Source organism: Leptonotus elevatus, chromosome 5 (genome assembly GCF_054856555.1).
Source record: "Leptonotus elevatus isolate MCC_2025b chromosome 5, RoL_Lele_1.0, whole genome shotgun sequence".
NCBI classification, from domain to species: Eukaryota; Metazoa; Chordata; class Actinopteri; order Syngnathiformes; family Syngnathidae; genus Leptonotus; species Leptonotus elevatus.
This window is the reverse complement of record NC_141243.1, coordinates 20,894,815-20,921,192: the sequence shown is the minus strand read 5'-3', so window position 1 is coordinate 20,921,192 and position 26,378 is coordinate 20,894,815. Positions and strand designations below refer to the sequence as shown.

General features: G+C 38.8%; 1 protein-coding gene across 14 annotated transcripts in view; it reads right to left on the bottom strand.

The window, feature by feature from the left end:
- Nucleotides 1-26,378, bottom strand: part of arvcfb (ARVCF delta catenin family member b) — a 189,566-nt gene that overhangs the window by 24,186 nt on the left and 139,002 nt on the right. For 10 of the 14 annotated variants that reach the window (XM_086075596.1, XM_086075604.1, XM_086075598.1 and 7 more), the window contains 6 exons: nucleotides 21,817-22,322; nucleotides 15,067-15,250; nucleotides 9,768-9,885; nucleotides 9,504-9,675; nucleotides 6,289-6,306; nucleotides 2,662-2,733 (listed from right to left, as the gene is read on the bottom strand). In XM_086075596.1, the coding sequence (XP_085931722.1) occupies nucleotides 2,662-2,733; nucleotides 6,289-6,306; nucleotides 9,504-9,675; nucleotides 9,768-9,885; nucleotides 15,067-15,250; nucleotides 21,817-22,322 (1,070 nt within the window). The remainder of the gene's footprint in view (nucleotides 1-2,661; nucleotides 2,734-6,288; nucleotides 6,307-9,503; nucleotides 9,676-9,767; nucleotides 9,886-15,066; nucleotides 15,251-21,816; nucleotides 22,323-26,378) is intronic. The other 4 variants (XM_086075601.1, XM_086075608.1, XM_086075602.1 and 1 more) reach the window with 2 other exon arrangements.

Below are 26,378 nucleotides of genomic sequence, written 5' to 3'. Positions count from 1 at the left end.
CTCTCTGCTACATCCTCTGCTAACCTCCCAACCTGTGTGAAGGTTTAGCTGAGGTTTCAATTAACTGCAGGAAAAATGTTTCATCATCTCAGGCGCTGCTGCACTCACCAAAGCTCCAAAAGGATTTCTATTTTCACACATCAGAATTGCTTTTCATATCGCCTCTTCGTTCTTTAGTCTTTGTTCTGATCCAAAAGAATAATGGAGCACCATTAAGAATATGTCCTTATAGAAAAGTTATTTCCATTACGGACCAAGGTATTAAATATCTCTGCCAAAGAGGAATTACTTAGAGCTAGATTTATGTGGATTATAACAACTGAATGGCAACTTTAATGTATGAGTGAATCAATTTCCAGCGCCAGACCACACAATATAGATAGAATCCAACTCTTATTTATGCCATACACCGTTGTTATTCTGATACTACAACTAACGAGGAAGAATATCAAACAACCTCATTGTACAGGAAAACTGTTCCAGCATATAAAATACATATCCACACACCTGCATGATCATGCAGCCGAATAGAACAGGTTCAAAAACACTTCAGTGTAAATAACTGCTTTCTCTATAGCAAATTCATGTATTCATGTTCCTATGTAACTCAATGGCAAGCATAAATAATCATTTAACTCTTTCAATGCTTTTACCATATTCAACTGGAATTGTAATTACTGTACATGTACCCAATCAGGTCTGTTCGTCTTGCATGCCATATCCATCTGGCACACACACACACACACACACACACACACACACACACACACACACACACACACACACACACACACACACACACACACACACACACACACACACGCACACACAACACATGCACACGCACACACACACAAAAGAAAAAAAGAAAAATTTTGCACTGCCAGGATGCACCTCAGTATCAACTCACTATAAACGATCACATCAGGATGCGTAATCTGCCCGATCTCTTCACACCTCTGCACTGAATAAGGGCTGCTCTCAGTCTTTCTGCCTACTTGACAAGCTGACATGGTGCTGGCAGAGACTATATATAGTGAGTACCAATAAAAAAATACACATTTACACAGATAAACCTTTACAGTCGCAAATCAGCGCACTTTCAAAGTGTTACTTAGATGACATAATAGGCTAAATGCCCATTTCCAATTGAAACCCTATATCCAATTTCTTTTGACTTTCTATTTACATGCACATTTCAAACGACACATAACCAATGTGACTATGTTTACATTTATAAACCCTCACTGGTTTAGATGAGGCTAAAGTCACATTACTACACTTACCTGCCATCAGCAATGACTGTATTTTCCTTTTGTTATACTGTATATACTTATTGTCCTACTGTATATTTCTTAATGTCCTCTATTTAGATTGTTGATGCTGTACAGGTTTAAATTATGGAGGGGTTTTTTTTGCATTGTGCTGTCATTGGCTATTAAGTTGAATAAGATTTCTTTGTAAGTACACAGCGGATGACATTTTAGGACTGCTGTATTTTGTTGGCATTCTCTACTTTTCAACTTTATTCTATTACAGCCTTGCAAATGACTGGCTTTGACTCAATCTGAAAAGGGCAAATTACAACCTGCTTGTATAAGTGTTCCATGCTAATGTGGACTATTGGAGGTGATATTTACTCGCGTGTCTGCCACTAGACAGTGATGGAGCTGCGTGTGTGTAAATACCACAAATGGAATTGTGGTAAGTTCAAATAAGTTACTCACACATAACTAGACAAATGTCACATTTGTACCCAATCCAATACATACTATGCAACACGTGATTGCACCAACCAATAAACAGCGCACTAGCAAAAATGAAATGACAGCAGAGGATTTTGTTTCATCAGGAGTACAATGGCATAGCAGCATATTTAACTCTACAAATGAGAACAAAATTCTCATTTAGACTTGGCACATTAATTATAATTTCTTCTTTATTTACAGCAGAGTTGGCTGTATGATAATGTGCTTTAAAATAATGTGCAGAGCAATTTGAACCGCCATTGAAGCACGTATACTGAAACAAATTTTAAAAACAGGGTGAACAAAATATAGTGCTTTCAAACATTGAAATGGCCAAACACAAACAAACATTAAGCAACAATTATTATTATTATTATTATTGTGTTAAACGCACCAGACAAACTACAGGTAAGTATTTGAGTTCAAGATGTGACAACACGCTTATTTTGTATTAATTGTAGTGCTCTTAGTATTGTAACATTTGAACAAAAATACCCATCCATCCATTTTCTATAACTGCTAATCCCGTTTATGGCAGCAGAGAGGTACAAACGTATTCTAACTGACTTCAGGCAAAAAAAGGCAAGCTATTTCCTGACCTAGTGACTAATCAATCACAGGTCACATAAAAAAAAAAGGCAACCATTCCCACTCACATTGACACCATTATTTAGTGGGAACTGAATCCACACAATATTGCTGCACAATATTCAGAATCACCAATAAGAATCACTTGATAAGAATCAGTGACAGTCAATTGCTGCTATCACAATGCAGATTTACGTCTGCTGGCGAGCTTGCACTTGACTGGACTCGAAAAAATGTATCCCGCAGGTGTGACTCGTGATCTGTTTCAGAGCTAACAACTTGTAATTCAATTTCGGCATGTTTCACTTGATGGTGAAGTGCCTACCTGTTGTCGGTTCAGTACGCTTGGGAAGATCCAATGTGTCGTAGTTTTTGTCATTCTCACCATTTTTTCTACCTGGATGGAGGAGAGAGCACAAGGCACAATGTAATTGACTAAGCAAAACATCTGAAATGTAGTCTTATTTGGGAAAGTAAAACTTCTAATCTTTAAAATATCTTGTGAAGAGACATTTTATATAAGAAAACAGGTTGTCAATTGGGGACTTGGGATTTTAGCATAGAACTCCTCAGCTATAAAGCGAATAGGTATGTAAATAACCTTAGTTTCCTCAACTCATTAAAAACGGTGCTCGCTGGATGTGTGTTTGGAGTAAGAACTATTGGAGAGTATGGTGTTTACGCAATATAAGTATACATACATAAAGGAATCTGAGTATTGGAGATAATTTTAGCTTGTTCGTCAGATTTTTTCCTTAAGAGACAATACCATTACTTATGCAGTACTGTGAAGTCTATCAAATTATTCTGTTTACATGAGTGATTATGTAACTACGGATATCCGATAATGATCATGATTCAGGGATTTTAGTAAACAGTCTCACTGTAGATGTGAGACAAAACTGATGTAAGACAAACTGGGAAATATTTGTTGCCTGTATGGGGTCCCAATTTGCTGCTATGATAGTTTCCAGTTTACTGGACAAGATCAACAAGATGATGAGTTTATCTGTGGGAATTTTTCTGTATTTTCTCCAGAAGAGAGTGAGAGGTCATTGATGTAGAGCCTGGTTCACTATTTCTGTTAGAGTTTATCGCAAAGGTGTTGGGGTTGAGAGTTGTGCTTTCAAGTTCTTCCACATGCATTTACGGACCTCTCTTCGTTAGGTGTGTCTAAATTAGCTTGCCTGTTATACCATATAATTTATTTTTTAATAACATAAAAAGAATGTGTCTTCCATATTGTTATTTGTCTCCATCAGAATCGTATTGTTGTTGAGCATGTAATATTCCATTTGAATTCTGTTTTTGTGGCCTATAAAATTATGTGATGAGATAAAGGTTTCACGCTATCTTATAATTATCGTTGGCTATCAACCATTATGGTGATATGATGATATAAACAACAACAGGAGGACTTCCTAAGAGGGAAAAACCTTTACTAATGTAAGGATGTGAGGAAATGCACAGGGTGTGGTGATTACAGCTGGTAACTAATGGTCATGTTGCATGCTCATGATAATTCCCGAGAGACAATATAAAGATCTACTGTACATGACAAACCCCATAATGAGACACCATTTCCAGGCACACACTGCTTCCGCTCAGGAAATAAACTCTCAAACTCAAAAACAATTATTCATTTATTTGCCAAGGGCCTCACCCCACAGTTGGGAAAAGTTTCATTACTATTAGCTAGATAGTGTTCCTTGACAGTCGGACAAAAATACTTGCTCAAGGAAAATTCCATTTCCACTCCGCTGTCTTTACATTTTGCACACCACCAGGCAACCGGACCACACACATGCAGGCATGCAGAGAGATAGGTCAGATTGAGGCGGCACACAAAAGCAATGGCTGCCCATGGAACGAAATGTGGTGTGGTGTCAGGATGCAGACTAGCAGCTCTCCAACAGCTAGTTGTGATGTGATCCTCCTAACTTACAGTTTATGTGTGCGTTTCGTCATAACACAATACCGAATGACTGCAACTTTCCTTACTTTGTGGCTTATATTGTGTCATTCTATTTATTTCAAGTAGCCAAGGTGGCAGTGATCATTAGTACCTTTTCTAGAGCGATGACTGATGGGAGGAACCACCACATTGATTTAATAACACAGGCTGGTGCAATCATTACAAAAATAAGATGTTATGTGTACGAATAAACTCTCACGCAAGTCAGATCATTTTAGTGTTTGACGAAGGAGTAAAATCCAACTCAACATTTTCCCTGGCTGAACTAATCAAAGATGATCCGCAGATGCTAGGCCGAGCACAACAGAAATGCTTTTTTCTTTTTTTCCAAACCAGTGTACCATCCAAATGATTTTGAAGACTTTTTTTGTTTTTGTTTTTTAAGGTACAATGGCTACTTATAACAAAATAAGTAAGTAAGAACTCACTGCAGCGCATTATTTCTTGGCCATCCTTCAAATTCAGATCCTGTGGATTTGTGTTAATAAAAATGGACCTTTCATCCATGAAAATAATTATGTGTCACTGGACTCTGAGTGGTTCCATTGTTGGAATACAAGACCTAGTAGCCTAATGGACCAGACATTAGCGTCAAAGGCAGTTAATTTTGGGTTCAAGTCCCACCTGGGTTACATGTTATATGAATATTACAACATCAGGTCTAACTGTAAAATGAATGAATGAATGAATGAATGGCTTTCAGGATGATTTATTTTTAAATATTTTCTGTAGTTTACCTGATTGAGTCATTGGATGAGGGAAGCTCTACAACCTCCCAGTCCTTTACCAAATATATCCACCGGACTAGTGTTAATTTTATCAGATTTTTAAATTTAGTTTTAGTTCCGCTTCAATCATGCTTGTTAGTTTTTTATCATACTTGGTCAACCCCATCCCGTTTTTTTAAGTCAACTTATAGTCGACTATAAATCTAGCATTTTAGTCTTTATTATAGTCCAAGAAAACATAATTTTATTCGTCTAGTTTTAGTCAAAAAATTCTGCCAACATTTTAGTCTACACACTTTTAGACAGGATAACTATTTTACCGCTGTATATTTTTTTGACAGCAGATAATGTTGAAAATTTCGGATCAAAAACTATTTCCCATGAAATGTTCTCTCATCTTTTTGATGAAAAACAATTGACACACAATTACAGTATATTAACAAGTGGCTACTACGGCTCCAAGCTACGAGCTAGAAAAATCCCCAGCATTAGTTAGCGGTCGGATTAACATTATTGTTGGAACATTATAGCCGTAGGATTAATGTTATCCATCCATCCATCCATCCATTTTCTGTACCGCTTGTCCTCACAAGGGTCACAGGGGTTGCTGGAGCCTATCCCAGCTGGCTTCGGGCAGTAGGCGGGGTACACCCTGAACTGGTTGCCAGCCAATCGCAGGGCAAGGATTAATGTTATGTTACAACTATAATTTACTATTTTTTTTCTTTCTATTTTTTACCTTTCACCGTGGATCCACCTCCTGTCTGTCCCATGTGTTTGTGCATGTTGCACTTGTTAGCTACAGATTTGAAAGAGGGTATGTCACATGACAGACAGTGTCACAGTCACAGATTAGCAGAGACAGGATTTTTCAATACCATATAATTTTCGTCTCGTCTGTCCATAGATTTTAGTCCATTTTTTTCCCCGTCTCGTCTTCACTAGTCGACGAAAATGCATACTAATTTAGTCCCGGTTAATGTTTATTAATGAGGGCTTTTTAGTCTAGTCTCGTTTTCATCCGAAATTTTTTTTTTTTAAGTTTTTGTTAACGAAATAACCGGACCGCGTCAGATGGGTGTGACCTAAAAAAATACAAATAAAAAAAAAACAATGCATGTGAAATGAGTATAACCAATGTTTTGCAAGCACACACAACATCTCTTCTAACTATATTCTAGGGAATGAGACAAGGGAAAATGGGTTGGACCAGAACGACAATGAGAAGAAGATTGCATGGTGCACTCACCTTGATTAAACCATTCCTCTACAGTTAGCCACGGAAGCAGCAGCCAAAAAAAGACAAAGCACAGAAAAGAGAGAAGGGGCATGGTGAAAAAGCCATGCTCACATGTCAAAGGGCTGTGTAAAAAGGAGAACAGAGATCATTTTCTGAAAATAGCCTTGAGTGACAATTAAAGGAGCTCACAAAAGAGGATACAGAAGTAAAGAGAGAATTTAAGAGAGAAAAGAGGGGAAACTATTTTTTTATTAAGCGATACTGAAATTGTCCAAAAAAAACCTCTTGGACAATTGTTGTTGAATTCATTTCTAGCATCAAATTCGAGACAAAAAAAGGAGACAGAATGAAAAACAACAGTGCAAGCTGCCAGCATTTATAAACATGCTCCATTAAACTCACTGCGTCAAAAGAAAAAACAGATGCGATCGAAATCTCAGGCTGCTCATTAACCAATCAAAGCTAGAACACTTCTGCTGTTTCTGATCATAAATGTGTATCTTAATTCATACAGAATAAGACATTAACCCGAATATGAGGCAATACGCAGCCTACTTAAGGCAACAAATTACCAACAATTTTGCCGACAATGTCACTTAACTGCATTGCTCTGTGCTTCTTTATGGTGATGTTTAATGGTCCTCTTAGAAACAACACCTTGAGGGGGACCGCAGCAGCTACACACAACTCATTATTTAATGTGCGTTTCCACAGAGCAAAGTGTTCATGTGGATAATTGCTTTCTTTAGAAGTCCATATACATGTATGGTTTGTGTTTCTCACACCCACAAAAAGAGAGATGTCTCCAAAGAGTCGTTAGATACCGGAGGTCACCGACGTGCAGTCACACTTCATTGGCCATCTGATTAATGACAGCCATTATTGTTGTACAGCAGGGAGATAACGGTGTTGTGCTGCTAAGAGCTCAGGAGAGCACAGATGGAGATGTTGCTTACAACACATCTAAACGTAATATCTGACAAGGAGCCAACAATGCAGGCTATCAAGGACTGATTTTGAATTCATTATAATTGAAATCGTCAATTTAATAGAAACACAGAAATAAGACACATTCTTACAGATAAGTGGGAACAAGTGTCTAGTCTATGAGGCAAGTGGAAGGACAGGGAGAAAAGAAGACTGGAAAGAAGGCAGTTATTTAATATCATTGGGGGTGAGGGGAATCATCTTTGGTAGATTATTTTTCAGTGGTAACAATGCTTCTTGCCAATAAATGTAATACATTTGGAAATTTCCCTTCTACGTGATGCCCTATTTGTAAGGAACATTTGTGGGATGAGCAGCATGACATAGTATATGCATCACAGTCATGTTTAATGTGTCACATTTTCACCTTGCAACACGGCTTACAGAAACACTTGTACTGGAACATCAACATGTGGAGGAATGTTATGTTCAGCAATGAGTCTGATCATAGGATCAAAGTGCAGAGAAGACAGGGAGAATGTGATGCTAATTGGAGACAGTAAGCTCTTTTGATGGAGACAGCAAGATGGAGCAGCATCTCCATCACTGGATAACATGTGTGTAATTTAAGGCAATCTCAATATTCTTCAACAACTCGCCTCTGAAAAGCAGTGTTTTAAAGCGTGGCCTGCCAATAGTCCTAACCTCAATTTAACTGCACACTTGTGGGATCAGCTTAGCCATACTTTTGATGCTGACTTGCAAAAACGCTGGTTGGGTAGTGGAATGCCATTCCACACAGCATGGTCACAGGAGGAGGTGCCAGACTGTTGTGGCTGCGTATGGTTCCTCCACAAGCTACTGGGGGTCCAGGTTATAAAAAAAAAAAAAGTGGGCAGAATGAGCTGATAGCGCCATTTATTGCACTTCATTTGCACCTGCAGTTTGCTTCGTCTTAACGTCCTATTCGCAAAGTATTTTGCACTAATGACAGAGCAGCGCAAACACGCCCACAAAGTTTAACAGTTGAGCGCAGTTTGCACCTGTTTTCTCCCTGAGTGCCACACATAGTATAAATGATGACTTTATGCCAAGAACATTGTGGCAGAAAAATGACAGGAGACTCTTTCACTCAATTCAAATCACAGCTCAAAAGACACCTGCCTAAAACTGCCTACGCAACAAAATGCCATTTTGCGCTGTCCTTATTTATTTATTTTATTATTCTATTTAACGTGTCCTTGAGTGCCAATAAAGGCGCCTAAAATGGTAAATGGACTGATAAAATACGTTATTTTTCTTACTATTACTGTTATAGATAAATTATCAGAATGTGAGCTTAGAGTCCTGGCCGAAGAGGGACTGTCAGAAAACTGCTACCAGTCGTCACCAAAATTTACATGGACATCTCTAATAATGCCCACATTGATCTGCTGAAAACATGAAAACAATCACCATAGTATTTAGGAGTTTATGGACGTAGTGTAAGCGACATTAAACTGTAGTGAGTGCCTCGTTATTCATTCATTCATTTAGTATCTATAAAATCCAAAATATGGTGCAAACATTTGGACATTTTCAGAGATTGATGAGGGCATACTGTAGGTAGACAAGGGTGATGGCGGGCTATTTTGGATGACGTCTTGTGCAATGCGTTCCCCCGTGCCGTTGAGGCTTCCACAGGCGTTTACAACAGCTTTCTATAGATGTTATTTGCATCACTCAAACTTTGTGTAGCAATTAGCATTGGTGTTAGTGAATTACACGTTTATCAATGAGGCTCATTTGCATAGAGACAATTTCTCCGTCAAATATGTGCAAATACCACCGGAGCACTGAGGCGCATTTGACCATCTGCACATGATTTGAGAATTAGACACTGTGCATGCTCCAGTTCTACTGGTGAGTGCCGCGTAAAAGCCATGCAAACTTTTAGTGGATTTAGCCCTAAATTGTCCAATTGCCAACATGTTTTGTTTCTTCCTTGTTACTGGCAAGAGTCTATGCATTTAATCCAGAAAAGAACATCAAACAAGAGTCAATAGTAATAGCATAAAGAACTGTTAGGAATAGGCATGTGTGCAACATATACTGCTTCTCATCCCACAAATGTGTGTTCCTTTTAATAAACATAAACAGGCTTTCCAACAGGTATTAATTACAAAACAGAAATAATCTACCAAACAAGTTGTTCATGTTAGGTTGTGATGTGATAAAATTATATGTGATTGGGGAATTTCTTTTTATAGCAGTAATATAGATTAATTCATGAGGTTCAAAAGCTTCCTCTTCCTCACCTTTGGCCTTCTTCCCTCCAAAGCAGCCAGCATCATCCTTCTTCTTCCTCTGTAGCCCAGCAGAGCCAGGGGCCTGTGGTGCTGATGGGTCCTGAAACTTTTCGGCCCCTGGCACCTCTTTGTGGACGTGGTAGGACAGGTTCCTCATAATACAGACACAGTTCTCCACAGACTAGACGGGAGGCGGCAAATAGAACATTGTCCGTGTTAGAGCATCTGCTAAAAACAAGCCAATTGTAAATGAGTAGAATGCAGGTAGCCAACCTTATTATCCATATCCTTCTTCCCTACAGCTGATTGGAGGGCATGCAGCAGGGCGTCCACCAATCCGTCACACTCCCTCAGTCTGCGCCGAGCCTCTGCACCATCTGAGCTTACGTTTCTAAAGAAGACACACATACACTTCAATTAAGCACATACCAACAAAGACATATGTTTTCCAAAACAACAATTCTCAGCAATATGGGACTGCAGTAATCATATGTAAAGACTTGAGCTTTGGAGCCGAAGGGTCATGGGTTCGAGAACCCACTGCTGCCAACAAAAAGTAACATGTCAGATGCTAGTCTGCTTGCTGGCTAATGTCAAGGCACCTTTCAGCAAGGCATCATCTCCATCCTCCAGCTCAAGTGGTGCAGAACTGTTTGCGTGCCTCTCACTCTGTATTCTTTCATGCTTGCTGTGTCAACGCGGGAAAAATATACAGCAGTTTTAAGTTAGATTTGAGTGATGATGAGTATGATTTATTTATTTCCAAAAGATGATGGTCGACTAAGAAAAAGCGAAGCATTATCAGACAATTTTTCATTTCTCTCAGATGAATTGTTTATTAGGCTTGATGACGGTGAAAATATGTTAGTGCTTGATATCGTGTACAAGGTATTTCCAGCAAGTCTTTGACATCAGTCAATGTGAAATTTGCAGTACAAAGAGAATTTCTACTCTTATACTACCCATACTCATAGCCTGAAATGTTGTTTCCTGACTGACTATAAAAGGAAAGGCAGAACAAAAGGTTAAAGGATGGCTTGAACTCCCAGCTCCTCACATGTGATTTCATTTATGAGAGCATCCAAGATGCATAATCCCATTAGACAAACCCCATTAAGTCTGGTAGTTGCAGGGAGTATTGTAACAATAAGTGTACACCACACCCGACACCACTGCATGTTTGTTTTGTTCAAAATAAACATACTATGCATGACAGAGAGACCCACTGTGTGCATATAGCACACACATAGTGCAAAATTCCAAATCTACCAAATCGAAAAACTTCTAAAATTCAGATCACAGCCACATCATCTGCTACTCTGACTAATACTAGCTGGCCGGAGTGTCACCGAGCATGTCTGCCAATGTCTTCAATTGTCTATGAAGCGCTGCTATCAGTCTTCAGCTGTCAGACAATAGTCTCGAGTACCCTTGTAAATTAATCCGAGGGGCACGCACCTTGGATTTATTTGACAGCCGTGTGTTTGGGAGCAGACGGACTGAGTTTTACTGCCAGCTGTTTCATTTTTAGGAGTCTTTTGGGGGACAGTTGTCTTTGTTGGAAGGATTATGGATAGTGCATCTGTCAGTTAAGACAGCAGATAGTTGTTGTCCCTGGAGAGGTGACCTGGAGGAGTAATATGTAGGTTCTGACGAGGCTACACCAGCAGTTGGAGACCCAAAATTATTGATTTCAGTGGCAGTAATGTACAAAGTAATTATTTTGAAGCAAATCAGCTAATTCCATTTATTTTAAGGAGCGACTTTGAATTTTCTCATTGTATAAACTTATTGTTAAATGTAGGTTTCATTGAAAGCAGTTGTGTAGCATTATATTTTACGTATCTGCTGTGCAGGATATTCTGTGCAAAATGAGACATCTGCTGCAGCACAGCAGTAGATGAAAAGATATAGACTTTTAATTATTTTCATCAACTCAGAGCAGGTTGTGAGCTTGCATCAGCATTTTTAGTGTTCACTGCAAATGGAAAGCTCTTTTGTTACTGGCTTGGTGTTGCGTTACTGTGAAAAACAGCAAGTGCAAATTGCTGCATTAATTCTACCTAAAGGTGGCTAGACGGAGGGAGCGAGAGAAACACTCACACAAACGCAGATACCACAGCCAAGACAGCGAGATACAGTCGTGCGTCGTCAAACCATAGAAATATCACAACAGTACTAGTTATGCAAGCACATGCAACATGCATACTTCACACAGGAATGCAGTCAAGACGACCACTAGGTCACTCTGCTGCCAAATTATGAATAATACATATACATTATTCGAATTAAAATACTGTACGTCTCCTCCGTCAATCAGAATAGATAATACATTGGTAAGTATGCTTTGTCTTACACATGTCTTGTAATGAATCAAACTAGGTTGTGCAGGTGTACCGAATGACCAGCCGTCCAAATTTGAAGGTCCCTCAGAGTTATGAGGCTATCAGCTGCTGTGGACAAAAGCAGCTGGGAATAAACTGAGGAGTCGCCAATGGAGGGGGATTGAGGAGGATGGACCCCCCCCTGACGATCTCTGTCATCAGTACGTAAGTCAATGCGTACAAAAACATTACATGTGCAAGTCATGCAAAGTGGTTCAAGGTCAACAGATCTTATCCTATAGTAATTAAGCAAAAGTCTTGAGACACACCTTTTAATTAATCTACCACGGGGTGGCTTCAACTCATTGATTCCTTCTCAATCTTAAGTATTAATTTTAGCAAGACATCATGTACAATGTTATAAACCAAATTGGATGCAAACAGTTTGGAGTAGTAACATATTTGGCATGAACTAGAACAGAGACAGAGTCAGTTTCTCTAACCCCACATCAGTGACCTCTGATCTCACAACATCTGGATGAATGGATGGAAAATTCCCAAACACTCACTTCAAATTTTTGTAGACACCCTACCTAGAGTAGAGTGGAAGACATATATGGAGTTGGTTCCCCCTTCGCAGTGATACGCGACATTAACGGAGGATAAAAATGAAAACAAATGGAACTATACTGAGTCTCATTGAAGTTTAAGTGACGTCTCTGGTGGTGTAAGTAAACAAATTCTCTCTGGCATCAGCATTTCTTCCCAAGGCACAAACCTTGCATCTAGGAAACTGCAGGCATGGTTACAGTTACCATGGAGTCATTTCCTCAGCAGCACTGCTTGCATTAAGTGTATAGCAAGTGAGATTGACAGGAGGACTGTGTGTTTTCTGCCAGCAGTAACATGTGGGTAGGGGTAATGAGAGCTTGTGTTTGTAGAGAAGCTGACAAATAGACATATGCGGAAAAAGGCAGAACTGAACTCATGTTAAATGGAGAAAAAACAACATTGACTTCTGTGTAACGCTTTCTAACTACATCTGTGAACTTTCATTTATTCCCTCCTGATTCATTATCACTGCTCTTGTGAGCATGATCAGTATATTTCTGGAAACTGCATGAGTTTTCACACTTTCCCAAGTGTGTCTTTGATGAGAGAAAACTTGGTAGAGGCAAAATGTTCATATCCGTGAGGTACTTTCTGTATGTTGCAATTGTAAAACAGTAAACTGCTGAAGCATTGACTGCTGGGTTGTTCTGCTCCAGATTACTGTCTAGACAAGCTTGGCAAGCAGTCAGGAATGAGGCATGGTCATCTAAAAACACACACACACAGTTTTGAGATGGTTACTTGAAAATTTCAATTTACTTTTAAGTTGAAAAACAAAAATTGCTTGCCAACAAACAAGGCGACAGAGAGGATAAAATATTATTTAAAATGCTGTTTTGTACATTTTATGAAGCCATAAAATGTAAATACGCTCCCCATTCATCTATTATTCATCCAACCTCTTTTCCTATTCAAGGTTCCAGGAAGTGGATTTAAGGCCAAAGGCAAACCACAAACTGAATCACATGGCACCTATAGAGACATAACACTCACATTCCCATTGTCACTGAGTCTACATACAACCCATCTATCGATTTTTTTATTTTTATGCTCCCAGTTCAGGGTCGCAGGAAGATGGAGCCAATCCAAGCTGATTGTGGGCAAATGACAAGTTACAACATGAAGACAGACAAACAATCACCCTCATATCAACACCTATGGTCACTCAGGTAGACGTGTTCTGACTGGCTGTGTGAAAGTCAGCTGTGTGACCTCCTTCACCGCCTGAGACCAGATATAATAAATCTATCTGTATAAACATACGACAACTGCAAAAACACATTACAAACTGTGAATTCTAATGTGTTTTTTCTCAATAATTTCAGGGGTTTTTTCTATTTCTGTGTGTGGAGTGTGTCATTCACCAGTCACATCGAGCGAGAACAATAACACTCCTAAGTGTCTATTGCTCAGGTGACACATCTACCAGAGATTTACAGTAAATATGGAACGCCAAACCTAAGATTTGGAACTAAAGAAGCCGTTTTTATTAACTCATTTGCTCCCAAAAACGTATTAATATGTTCTATTTTAAATGTGTTAAGTGTCCAAAAGACGTATTTATACGTTTTTATGTTTTTTTAATGCTAGAACATACAAGGCTTTGATGCAGCCTCTCAACTGCAAAAACGGTTGAAGAAAAAAGCTAATTTACTCACATTTCTAAATAGATTTGTGAATAACGATGAAACTTAGCTATATTCTAATGCTAATTGCTGCAAAACGGAAACAGATAGAAATATACTTTTTCCTGATGAAATTAGAGACTCTAATCTTTCTTTTCGTAGGTTCCATGTTTTTATAGCAATAGAACACAATATTCTGTGGGCCTTGGAAAATCTGACAAAATCCAGTAAAACAGCCGGGAGTGAAGAGGATTGCTTCAGTGAAAATGGCTGGGAGTGAATAAGTTAAAGATGAAACATCGTTAGGTCCTGTTGCTTCCATTCAAACTTTAACGGACCTTCACTCACATACTTTCCACAAGTTTGAACAGCATAATGACGTGTGTGGATGACACCCAGTATTTTTTTTTTATTACGTAAATGTGAACATAAAATATTTTGTAGGGCAAAAAAAGAAAATAACAAAATATATTGTGTTTTCAGTCACATATGACATTTTGCCATATAACATATATCTGAGGTGTAAGGCTTAGGTGGTGCCAGGAATAATTTCTAGTGTCAGTCTGTAATCCTTCTGCAGACTGCCAAATAAAATACTTCACAGACCCGAAGACAGGAGTGGGCAGAATTCAGCATTTGCCAATTGCTATAAATATGACAAGAAGCTAACATCTGATATGAGACTGATGTCAACGGGAGCACATTTGCCAAGCGACTGTAGTTCAGTTCTTAAGGCATAGCCATAGTTTCGTGGTTCAGAATAGATACAGAAATGCTGTGCCTTGCCTGAAGGCACCTTGACAGTATTCATAAAGTAGACTAGCATCACTCTATCAAGTTGTTGTCTGCAGCAGGACTTCAACTATAACCTTTAAAACCCAAGTCTTTAATATAAGATGATCTACTGCCCAAAGTGGTTTTAATAGTAACTTGTCCCAAAAAGCAGAAATACAAACACACAAAACTGTAAACCAATGCTAGTCCGATTCTTGAGTACATTTTTGACCCTACCTCAAGCACCCAGAGGTGTTCTTGAAGACGGTAGTCCACTCCGCATCACGTGGCTTTGAGTCCTCGTTTGGTTCATGCTCCCACCCGGAGTGCGGGATGATGACCTCGTTGGTCATTGTTTGAAGGCCATGGTTTATGATGACCATCTTCAAGGGTTCATAGGAGGACAGGTTCCAAAGTGTCCCTATGGCAAGAGAAGAAACAGATAATAAAGATGAGGGAAAAGCAATAAAGAACAAGGATGAATGGATGAAATGAATCATGCAATAAAATGAGAAGAGAGGATCCAAAAAAAGATTGAAAGTGAAAGAAAAAATAGATAAAGGGTGGGGAGAATAGCAAGGAATGGAGTGATGTTGATTCACTACAACAACAGCTGTCTAGCAGGCAAAACTTTATGATCACACTCAAAAGCATGTTTATCTTGGCGGAAAATCCAATTCAGCAAAAAAAGTACAGAAGACAAGAGCGGGTTGCTCATAAGTCTACTATGATGTTACCTCGTTTCCACAATAGCTCTACAATATTACTATCAATTTCTTCGCCGCCTAACCAGCATGCAGTAATCAAGACTGGGTCATAAATGAGTCAAGATGACATATCACATTTTCTTTATATACTGTAATATTGATATAATATATAGTAAAGCTCAAAAACTGAGTGGAAAGAAAGAAAAGTACAACCAGAATGAAGATCAACGGTCTGTATCCAACATGTTCTCGATCCGAAACAAGGCTATGACCTCAAAATTAAAAAAAAAATGGAATGGGATCTCAAATGGCTGATGTGCCTACCCACCACTAAGTTTTGTAGAAATTAGTTTCACATTTTGTGTGCTTGTGATATCAAGTAGCAACAAAAACACAACGCCCTTGGCATACAGTAGGTAACAATGAGAAATGGAGTTCCACATTTGGAAGAACTTATATTATTATTAGCTCATTCTTCAGGTTTGTTTGAGTGTCTGTCATCACTTATCACACTCCTTCCTTCCTGCTGTAACATTCAGAGCGCATTAAACTGACAATCTTATCTGGAGTCACTTAAAACAAGTTCTTAGTCCAACAAATTGCAGCTCAGACTATAAATATAAATCAATGTACACACATGCTACCATATACAGTACATATATAGTGTATGTAGCGTGGATGTGTGTGTGTGTGCGTATGGGTTACAGGCAATCCTAGAAATCCTAAAAACAAGAAGCAATGAACTCTCACACTTCAATTCATCATCTAAAGTCCATGCTGGTATTCAAATCTATCTATCAATCTACTATGTAAGTATGTATTATATATTCAATATACAAAATACAAAAGGGTGTTCAAGAGTGAGCATCATCATTCCACACTTCTTGAATGATGTGCTCTTCCAGGCAGCGTCAATAAGATGACAAACTAACATTCATGCCTGCCTGCTGGGCTTGATTACTTGCACAGTTGTGACACCGGCATCAGTTTTAGTTATGACAAGCACCACTCAACATGCAGTCAACATATGAGCAGCCACTTGGCTTGAGGGAGACAAGCAGTGAATAAAGATGAGAATGAAAAGGGAAGAAACTGAATGGTGCATAATGTTGATTGTCACACTTCGACAGCATCGCTTGGACATTGAGAACAGTTCAAGCTCAGACCCAACCAACATGAGTGTGACTATAAACAGCAAGAAAAGCCAAGCTTAAGTGGTCGTAAGATGACTTTCTCTGTGTAGTCTCTTCGTCTTTACATTTGCCCTCTCTTTGATGCCTGGGGTTAGTGTGAACATAGACCAGGGAATGGTACTGAAGCTGAGGTTCCGACTAATTACATTATCTGTGGAGCACAGACAGAAATTATGCTCTTCTGGCTCTGCTATTAAGTTTGTCTTGCTTATTAATGTTCTCCCCCCACCCGTTCCTTTTGTGACTCAACCTCAGTGGGAGAAGAGGAAAGGAGCCTGTCACAACAAACACCACAAACAAGATACAGAGGCTAAATGTAAATGCACTTTTTTAGGCTTGGAGCCTTTTCATCTCAAATGTGTTGTGTATGTGTATTATGAAAGAAACAGCAGTTCTCTCTTTTTTGTATAATTGAGAACTTATAGTAATCATTACAAGGATGTTATAATGCCACCTATTCCTGTAGATTCTACTGTAGATTCTAAACTGTACTGAGGGGACATGTCTCTCCAGGGGAAAAATCATCTGAGAATTGGCCAGCCAGATCAAGGCATCAGGTTCTACTTATGACTCTGTCCCTCCATACTTTTTGAAGGAAGTTTAACCTCGTATAGGGTCTCTGGTTCTGCCCTTTATTAATAGCAGTGTGGCATCTGGTGTTGTTCCCTTGGCCTAGCTAATGTTGTCCTGGAGGATGGAGGTCTTCCAGTCTTCCAGTTTGGTTTAAAACCGCTGCACGGGATCCCAATCCCAATCAGCTTTACTACAAGTTTTCAATGACATAGTCCTAGAAATTGACAGACAATGATACGGCATTTGACACTGTGGACCACAGTATTTTAGTGGCTCGGTTACAGCACCTTGTGGGCATTAGTCATAGCGATTTGGATCCTATCTGGCAGACAGATCTATGTGTGTAAGCTTTAGTAGTTCTGAGTCCCAGTCTGCTCTACTGTCTTATAGGGTTCCACAGGGTTTAATTTTAGGGCTGCTGCCTTTTTCTTGTATTTTCCACCCCCTGATTAGCATCTTGACAAAGCACTGGATTTCATGGACTACTATGCTAATGACAACCATTTTTATGTGCCACTAAAGAAAGAAGAAGCCTTCTCATTAAAACCACTTTTAGTATGTTTGTAAGAGGTTAAAGCTGGGATGGGCTTTAAACTTTAAAATTTTAATAAAAAGAAAACCAAAGTTCCAGTAGCCCTTGTAAATCCCAACCCACCATCCACTTCCACCCCTCTTTAGTCCTCACCCACCCATTGACATGGGTCCCTTGGCATTTTGTGAAGTCAACAGATAAAAAAGAAAAGAAAAAGAAAGAAGATAAAATCAAGTTGATTTGAACTGAGTTCAGTTAAATTAAGGCGAGAAGGAATTATATGAATATACTGTAATTTTGTAATATTGTTGGGGTTATGCCTGAAGTGGTTGGGGTCATACTGTTGACATCAATCTATCCATTTTCTATAGCACATGTATACATTAAGGGTCTTGGGCAGCGCTGCCACCGTTTCCATGAAAAAGTGACTCAGTTACTTTACTGATTATTTGATTTAAAAAATATTTTAGTTACTTTAATGATTACGTTATTCCAAAAGTAACCAAGATAGATTACAAGTTACTTACCACTATCTACACCACATGGTGCCCAAAGTGCTTTACAATGCCTCACATTAACCCATTCACACACCAGTGGTCAGCTGCTGCCATGCAGAGCACTGCCAGGTCCACTGGAAGCAAGTTGGGGTTTAGTGTCTTGCTCAAGAACACTTCGACATAGTCACTAGGAGTGAGGATCGAACCCACAACCTAACAGATGGGTGGTGGCCACTCTACCACTGAGCCATACCGCCACAAGCCTAAGAAGGTGAAAATTAGAAGAACTGAGATGGACAAAACTAATTAAGGAATGGGTCATCAAATGTGGAAAAAAGACAAACTTCCACATCATCACTTTCTCCGGCAGGATAAAGAACAACTCTGTGGTTTTACAGTCACAGACCACTTCTACGGCCAATTCTTATGAAACGAATACTAAAAAAAGGATTCTATATTTAAAACCCCTCAATTATATGTAATTGTAGAAAACTGCCGAACGCTGGCCAGATGGGCTGGGGCTGCAAGCTCAGCTTGCATTGTGACAAGTCTTTTTCACTGGGACAAACACACTGGAGAGGGGAACCTGATGCTGGAAAGAAAAAGACAAAACAAAACTGAAAACCTGCAATGGAAAATGAATGGAGAAAATAAATTGATTGCAAGGGTTGGAAAGGGAATAATAGTAAAAGGAGTAGAAAAACAAAAAAGGTTACCCTGCAATCCATTCACTATGTGTTGTGGTGCATGGTTATTTTTAGCAAATGTGATGCAGTGCTGTAAAGACAATCATTTCTGCTGTGCCAAAGTCGTCGCTCACCATGACATCTCTGTCAACGCGCACACACATGCACACTTGAGACAGCAACTGTTTTTCGAGAGCAGTACCCATGCCAAAATACTGTAGATCATAGGACGTTGCAAATAAGAGTGACTTTTCTTATGGATGCTTGAGCTCCACACATCTTCACAATCAACATCCATTGAAGACAACAAGAAAAGAAAAAACCCTTTAGTGCAACCATTCTCTTGGAATGGTGTGTTCAACTGTATTTAATGGTGTAAAAGGTAAGGTATCACATTTTTAAATGGGTCACGTTTCTCAAGAAATGAAAAAAAATAGCCTCCTCTCAGCAATGAAAAGTGAAACAAAGAGTCACACACAAGCACATATGCATTAGGCATACACGTAATACAATTGTTTTCCTTAATAGGAAGCCGTTTTGAAATTGTGAACTATTTTCCATGTAATCTATTGTTTTCCTGTGCAGTGTTCACCCACTGAATTATTGTTAATTTTTATGTTTAATGAAGCTGACCCCAAATATCAAAATGCTATATTAAAGCAAGTTGCAATGATCTGCAAGATTTATGTCTTTATTGAAATTTTATGTCTTTGTTGCAACTAATAAACAGTTACTCTTTAATTTGCAAAAAATACAAATAACTCTAGCTAATTGGCTAATAAAACCTTGAATGCAGATGTAATATATAATATTTTAAAATAAATTAATACCTACCTTCCTAGTGTACCGTAGTACAAATGAAATCAAATTTAATACCATTGATGGAGAAAGACTGCAGCCATTCACATAATATACCTTACCATACAAAGAATGGTGGTATAAAGGACGTGCATCTTTTACCACTTATCCTCCCAGCTAAGCACAATTTAGAGTCTATAATGAACCTGTTGCTTGCTTTGGAATATGAGAGAAAAGTGGACTTCCCGCAGAAAAGACAAGCAAGCACGGGGAAACATTTAAACTCAGGAAGATTATCCTAGATTCGGACTCTCAACCTCAGAACTGTGAGGCAGATGTGCTCACCGTGCTGCTTGTGGTTGCGTCTTATTGAATTTGTTGCTGCCGAACAGGTGGAAAGATTTGTGTTTATGCTGCTGGCAACAGCTGTCACTAGCACAGAGACACAAACAACCAGTTCTTAACATGGAATGAGTCATAAAAGATTGTGGGACTCATCATATACTAATTCCAATTAGTATAATTCCAATTAGACAATTCCCTTATTGTTGCAGTGAAAATAATTGCATTGAACAACAAAAGATGACTTTGCGACAAGAGCTCAAGATTTCAGCTTTTATTTTCCAGGTATTTCCAACTGGATCCAATATCACCCTTTTGGGTGAACCTCACAATCTTTCATGTGAGCAAAATTATTGGAAACTTGACTGACAGATGTGTCCTATTACATGGATTATTCAAACTGCAATGAATGTTCACTTTTAGATTGAGAATTTGGGGTTTTGATGACTACATTTAAACTTATTATAGGTGTGACCAACCAAGGCTTTTCCCCAGCCTTTTATTAGCCCGGCGGCCCACCAGGCTTTCCTTAAAAGTTTGGAGAGTTTGCTCATGATCCCAAAAATACAGTAACATCTGTGAAATTTGGGCTTGCATGGGCATCTCTGATAGACTCATTAACATGGATGATCAAGATGATGGTAGCACTAAACATTTTTCTTCCAATTTAACACAACCGTTCCAACTATTATTCACTGAGTGAGATAATGTCTAAATAACACCAATAAAAGAACAAAGGAGTTCATCAGGTCATTAGTCTGACCAAGTCAATGTCCAGAATTGAAGCCTATAGTCCATACATTTGCTAAATGGAACCCCAAAACAAAAAGAACAAAACAACTGAAAGAGGTTGCAGTGAAAGTCTGGAGAAGCATCACAAAACAAGAATGCAAGATTATGGTTGACACAAGAAAACACAGCAGTGCACACATGCAGGAAATTACTTCATCGTCGGAACACATATTTATTAAGACAAAACAAAAAAACTTAAACCTGCACAGTAAAGCCAAGGGCATGTCCTAATTAAAAATATGAATGCCTTTACGCAATGGCAACAACATAACTTAATTAATTCTAAGACATGCTGACAAGGTCAGTCAGACATTGTCAATTATTGTAAGTGCTTTAAGATCCAAAACTCACCAAGTCCGTCATGAGAAATTAGTCGTAAGTTCAATTATGATGCTCCTGATAATTAGCTCCACGATGTTGATCGATGGTTAATTACTTTATTGTGTGTTGTGTTGATTTGATGCATTTGCTATCTGTATGAGACATGCGTAGAGTACAGAGCACTTACATTTTAATGGTAGCCCTTACATTTTAATGGTAGCATTAACGAACCTGCAGCAAATATATAGCTTGTTAACAAGTCAATTAAATTTAGAATAGAGAGTGTTTAGAGTAAAATAAATTCAACAATTCAATGAATTGTAGCTCGCTAACCTTATCTGCCACAATTTGGGGATGATGAAAACCAATCATGAAGCTTGTTAGAGCAAAGAGTTCACACTGCTTATGCGCTTAAAACAGCTTAATTTAAAATTTCACCAAATACTCAAGTTGACGTGATTTGCTTGTTTGTACAACAAAATGTATTAAAAAAAAAAGTTAAAATGTTACATGTTAGCACTTTTAATTAAGAATTAGACATCTTACCAGTGATGAGCTCTCGAACCTCCATGTCATTCGTCTTCCTCAGGAGGCGGATGAGGGCAGGAATGCCATCGCAATTTTTGATGGCCACCTTATTGTCATTGTCCTTGCCATAGGAGATGTTGCGCAAGGCACCGCAAGCCTTACGGTGGACCTCGGACTTGGGGTGGTCCAGGAGCCCCACCAGGACAGGAATTCCCTTCAGCTGGCGCACATCCTTTTTGATCTTATCGTTTTCATAGCACAGGTGCTGCAAATAGGCAGCAGCATTGGACTTGACAGGGTCAATGGGGTGGCCCAACATGGCAATGACTTCTGGTAGATCTGGGTCACGCCAACGTGGATCCTTACGAATGCTGTCAATTGAGGGCGAACGTCGACCGCCCATGCGGTCTAGACTGGCCATGCTCCCTCGCTCTGGCTGCGCTAGTGGAGCACAATATATGCCATGGATGTACGGGTGGCGTTCATCAATCAACTCTGTTTCAATGGGTTCATCTGGGTAGCCTCTGGAAAATACACAGAGAGAGGACAATAAAGATCAGACTGAGGGAAGGGCCAAATGCAGGGGGACTGCGATTTGTCTGAGAGCAGAATTAGCTCGTCAGAGAGACAGAGAAACTGAGGCCAATTACTAATGAGGGGGTGAACGCGAGGTGAAACGATGTGGGTGTTAGGAAGGAGTGGGGTGCATCGAGAGACTTTATGAGGGTTGAATCTGTTCTTAACTAGCTAGAAAGTGGGAGGAAAAGTTCCTTTTCTTACCATTTTTATTTAAGAGAAATCTTGAATTGAAAACCAAGGCAACACTGTCTGCACATACAGTCATGAAAAAATATAAAATTAAGAAACAAGACCAACCTTGTTTCTTCAATTAGTTGTTCATTTTAAATGCCTGGTACAACTAAAATTATATTTGTAGAAATATGTTGTTTTTCAGGCCTAATACAATTATTATTTGCTAAAGGAGGCTGATAACTGATATTTAGAGGCGAAGATATAAAAAATATTCACTTTTCAGACGTGCAACTTCTTTTTTTCCTTTTTCTTTTTTATGTTGGACGATAGTTTTTTTTTTTTATTCAAACAAAAATAAAGAACTCCCAGGTTCAACATGTCTTAAATGAATACCTCAATCAATGAATAGCTCCCTAAAATTTTCTACAGTAAATAAAGTTTTCCAAGTCAAAATCACTTTTATGAAGCACCAAAATAACCTGAGCTTTTATTGGCCGTCACAATTGTTATAAAATGTTGATATGCTGTACAGTACTGCCAAAAAAAGTGCTTTCAGGTATCCCATGCTTTTTTTTCTGTCTGTGAGTCACAGGACCTTTCATTGCACCAGGCTTTCAAATGAATAAAAAATTCAAGAAAACATTATCATTATTATTTTTTCCCCCATGACAAAATTTGCAAAGCGCTCCTCTTCAGTTAAAAGCACATACAAGCTGAAATTCAATGTCTTCCTCCCTCCCATTACCAATAAGGACAAAAAAAGAAAAGGAAATTGTATGCTGAAGTGAATGTAGTGCCCTAGTACACAAAAATACGGTTTACTTTCTATTCATATTTGTAGTAGTATTATTACAACTACAGACGACAAGTACAGGCATGGTAACCCTTTGGATTTAGAGTACCTGGATTTCTACAAAGATTGGTGACAAACTGTGACCTGATCTAGGTCACCAAAACAGACCAACAGACTATTATGACCAAACAAACAATTATAATGTGTGTTTCACATTCTCAGAACCCCATTTCTAACCAAAGTCAGAAATCCGCCAAACTAGAGTCAATGTGATGAGGTGGGGGTCTTCATTTAAACTGGCCCGCCAATGAAGGATCAACTGTTCATTACATCCAAAGTTTCACATACTTTTGTTTACGTGCCATTAATAATATTTTTTTTTAGTTTGAGAAAACTTTTGTTTCTAATGTTGTAACTTAGATGAACCAATGTATGCAGAAAGCTAGGTAATTCTTACAGCTGTATTTGTAATCATGATTGCATGACACAGGGGTGTTTGGCAAGTGAAAGTTATGGGGAAAGGACTTAAATTAGGCTGGTACACCTATACTATCCGATCCTGATCATCCCACTGTATGAGATTTGTTTATCTCGTTACAGAATCCGTATGGCAATTTCGGCATCATAGATCTTTGATGAATTGAAGTTTGGTTGTGCAACAATATGGTGGCCAACGGTGGTGCTTGGCACATAATTCCAGGGAGAGATCAAGCTTGAATAATTTTATGTTAATTATGCATTTTCATGTGTGCAGGGAAAAGAAGGTAAGAGCTCCATGTGCCATCTTGCTGGAAATTTTCTGTATTCCTCTGATGATATTTTGCTTTCAGAAGCCCTGCAGTAAAATGCCAGCTTTTATGGTTAGAGTCAGATTTTACTGCTGGGGGAATTGATACAAGGCAAATTGCTTGAACAATGAAACAAGATTATATATCGCCAATTCAGCTCGATGGAAAAGGGAATTACTAGATAATGAGCGAGGAACTATGACAGTCCAAATTTGCATGCAACAGAAACCAAAAAATGAGTTAAGAGTGAAGAATAGGAAATTGCTTGACAACTTTGGGTTTCACATGCAACTTTAAATGCAGCACATTTTACATTCACATAAAACATTTTAAAAAGTTTCAAAGAAACCATAAGAAAAAAAGGTCCTAGAGCACAAACACGTGAGAACCGAGAAACACAAAATAGGAGGGACCAGTAAGCCTTCATTCAAATGATTGCAATGCATCTTTTAACAAATCACAAATCTGAGGTTTGGCTACATGGAAAATATTTTCCAAATGTGTTGCCACTAAGTGCTTCCTTAGGAAACACACTGTGATGTGAGGTCATCATCCAGTTTTTTATTACAGTACTGTGTTGTTACTGAAGGAAAATAATACACAAAACAATCTCAGGATCCCCACTATTGAAACATTATTCACTTAAATCTTTTGTACACAGAATATCTTTTTCCACAGTAATGAACCATGTTACCCCATATTTTCAACACAGACGAGATGTTGCGCAGCTCTCAGTTTGATCTTGGCCGACGTGACCAAGCTTTTGGTAAAATAGACGTCATGTGGCTGAGTGATGGGAATGTCAGGATTTACATTTAAATTGGCGCCATTGTGTGTACACGGAGGGGTGTATTCAGCAGGACGTGAAAGGGCTCTGGGCCTTCAGCTCCAGTATGATTACAGTAGTTCATTCACTTCATCTTGATAAGGCTTCTAAATAGGTTATTTGTGTCTGTGCTTGTCTAAGAATGCATTAGTGATTTTTTTTCAAGGGGCAGTGAACTTATGATAAATAGATATTCACTGTGTTCCAAACTATTATCCATGTAGGAATTAAGTGAAATAACATGCATACATTTTTGTATATATTTCTCCTTTCTGTTTAGACCACTGACTATGTTGACACGCAGTCAATATTCGGGTTAAGGTCAAAATTCCGGTTTCTGTAGCATTCAGGATAAACCATTTACATGCTTGAGCGGAGAGATTTGCTCGTCTATAGATGGTTATTGAGCTCAATGGACCTTTCGCAAAAAGCCCCGCCCCCCACAGTTAACTCTTCCGGTTCCACTAAAAGGGTCTACAGTATGTAGTGGAAGGATGTATTCATAACATTAAAATATGCAGAAAAGCGGACTTCACAACTATCAAGGTTAAAGCATACTAGCGTGGAAATCCAGACTCACTCACGGCAAGTTTTTTTTTTTCTTACTGCGGAGACGGAGTAAAAATCCAACATCCAGCCGAAGAGAGACAGTAGTGAATGACTTATGTCGTTGTTGCTGGAAAAACTTGAGAGTGAAGAGTGGCGTTGCTCACAAAGACGACGTCACGCAAATAGACTAATTTGATTGGCCGGCTTGTTTTTGGCCAGAGCCGAATCGCTGTCTATGAACGCCTGTCCAGACTTTTCAAGAAAGTGGGTGTGGCTTGCCAGGCTAAAAGCATACAAGGTTTCAGGATAAGTCCGGCACAACAACGTGTGGAAATTGTAATCCCACAAAATATTTCCTATTTTTAATAAATGGACCTGTAAACTGATTATGTGCTTTTTTTCCTCTGTCTGTCTTACTCTGAGGTAACACAAAATGCTATGTAAAGATGAAAACAATAAGTTCAAAGTGCCTGTTACAATGCTGAGTTCACTTTGTGTAAATCGATGAAACATCACAGAGCTGCCAGTATGAAACCCATTGTAAACTTTACTACGACATCAATTTACCCAGCTGACATTAATAACAATGACCAAGCGAGGTGCCACATCATAAAGAACTCGCTGAAGTACTCGCCAAATTAGGTCATGAATGGCCACTAATAATGATATCCTGATAATGTAAGATATTACATTAACGTAAGCATAATTTTTATGTCCAGTTTTGTGAATGATCGTACCTCTAGAGCTAAAATGATTTTTTTTTAGCTTGTCTGGTTGCTATTCCAAGAATCCTGAAGAACAATCCTCACCTGTGTTGGCTGAGGAGACATGAAAAACAGGCTGGATAGGGTTCCCCAAAAACCAGGGTTGA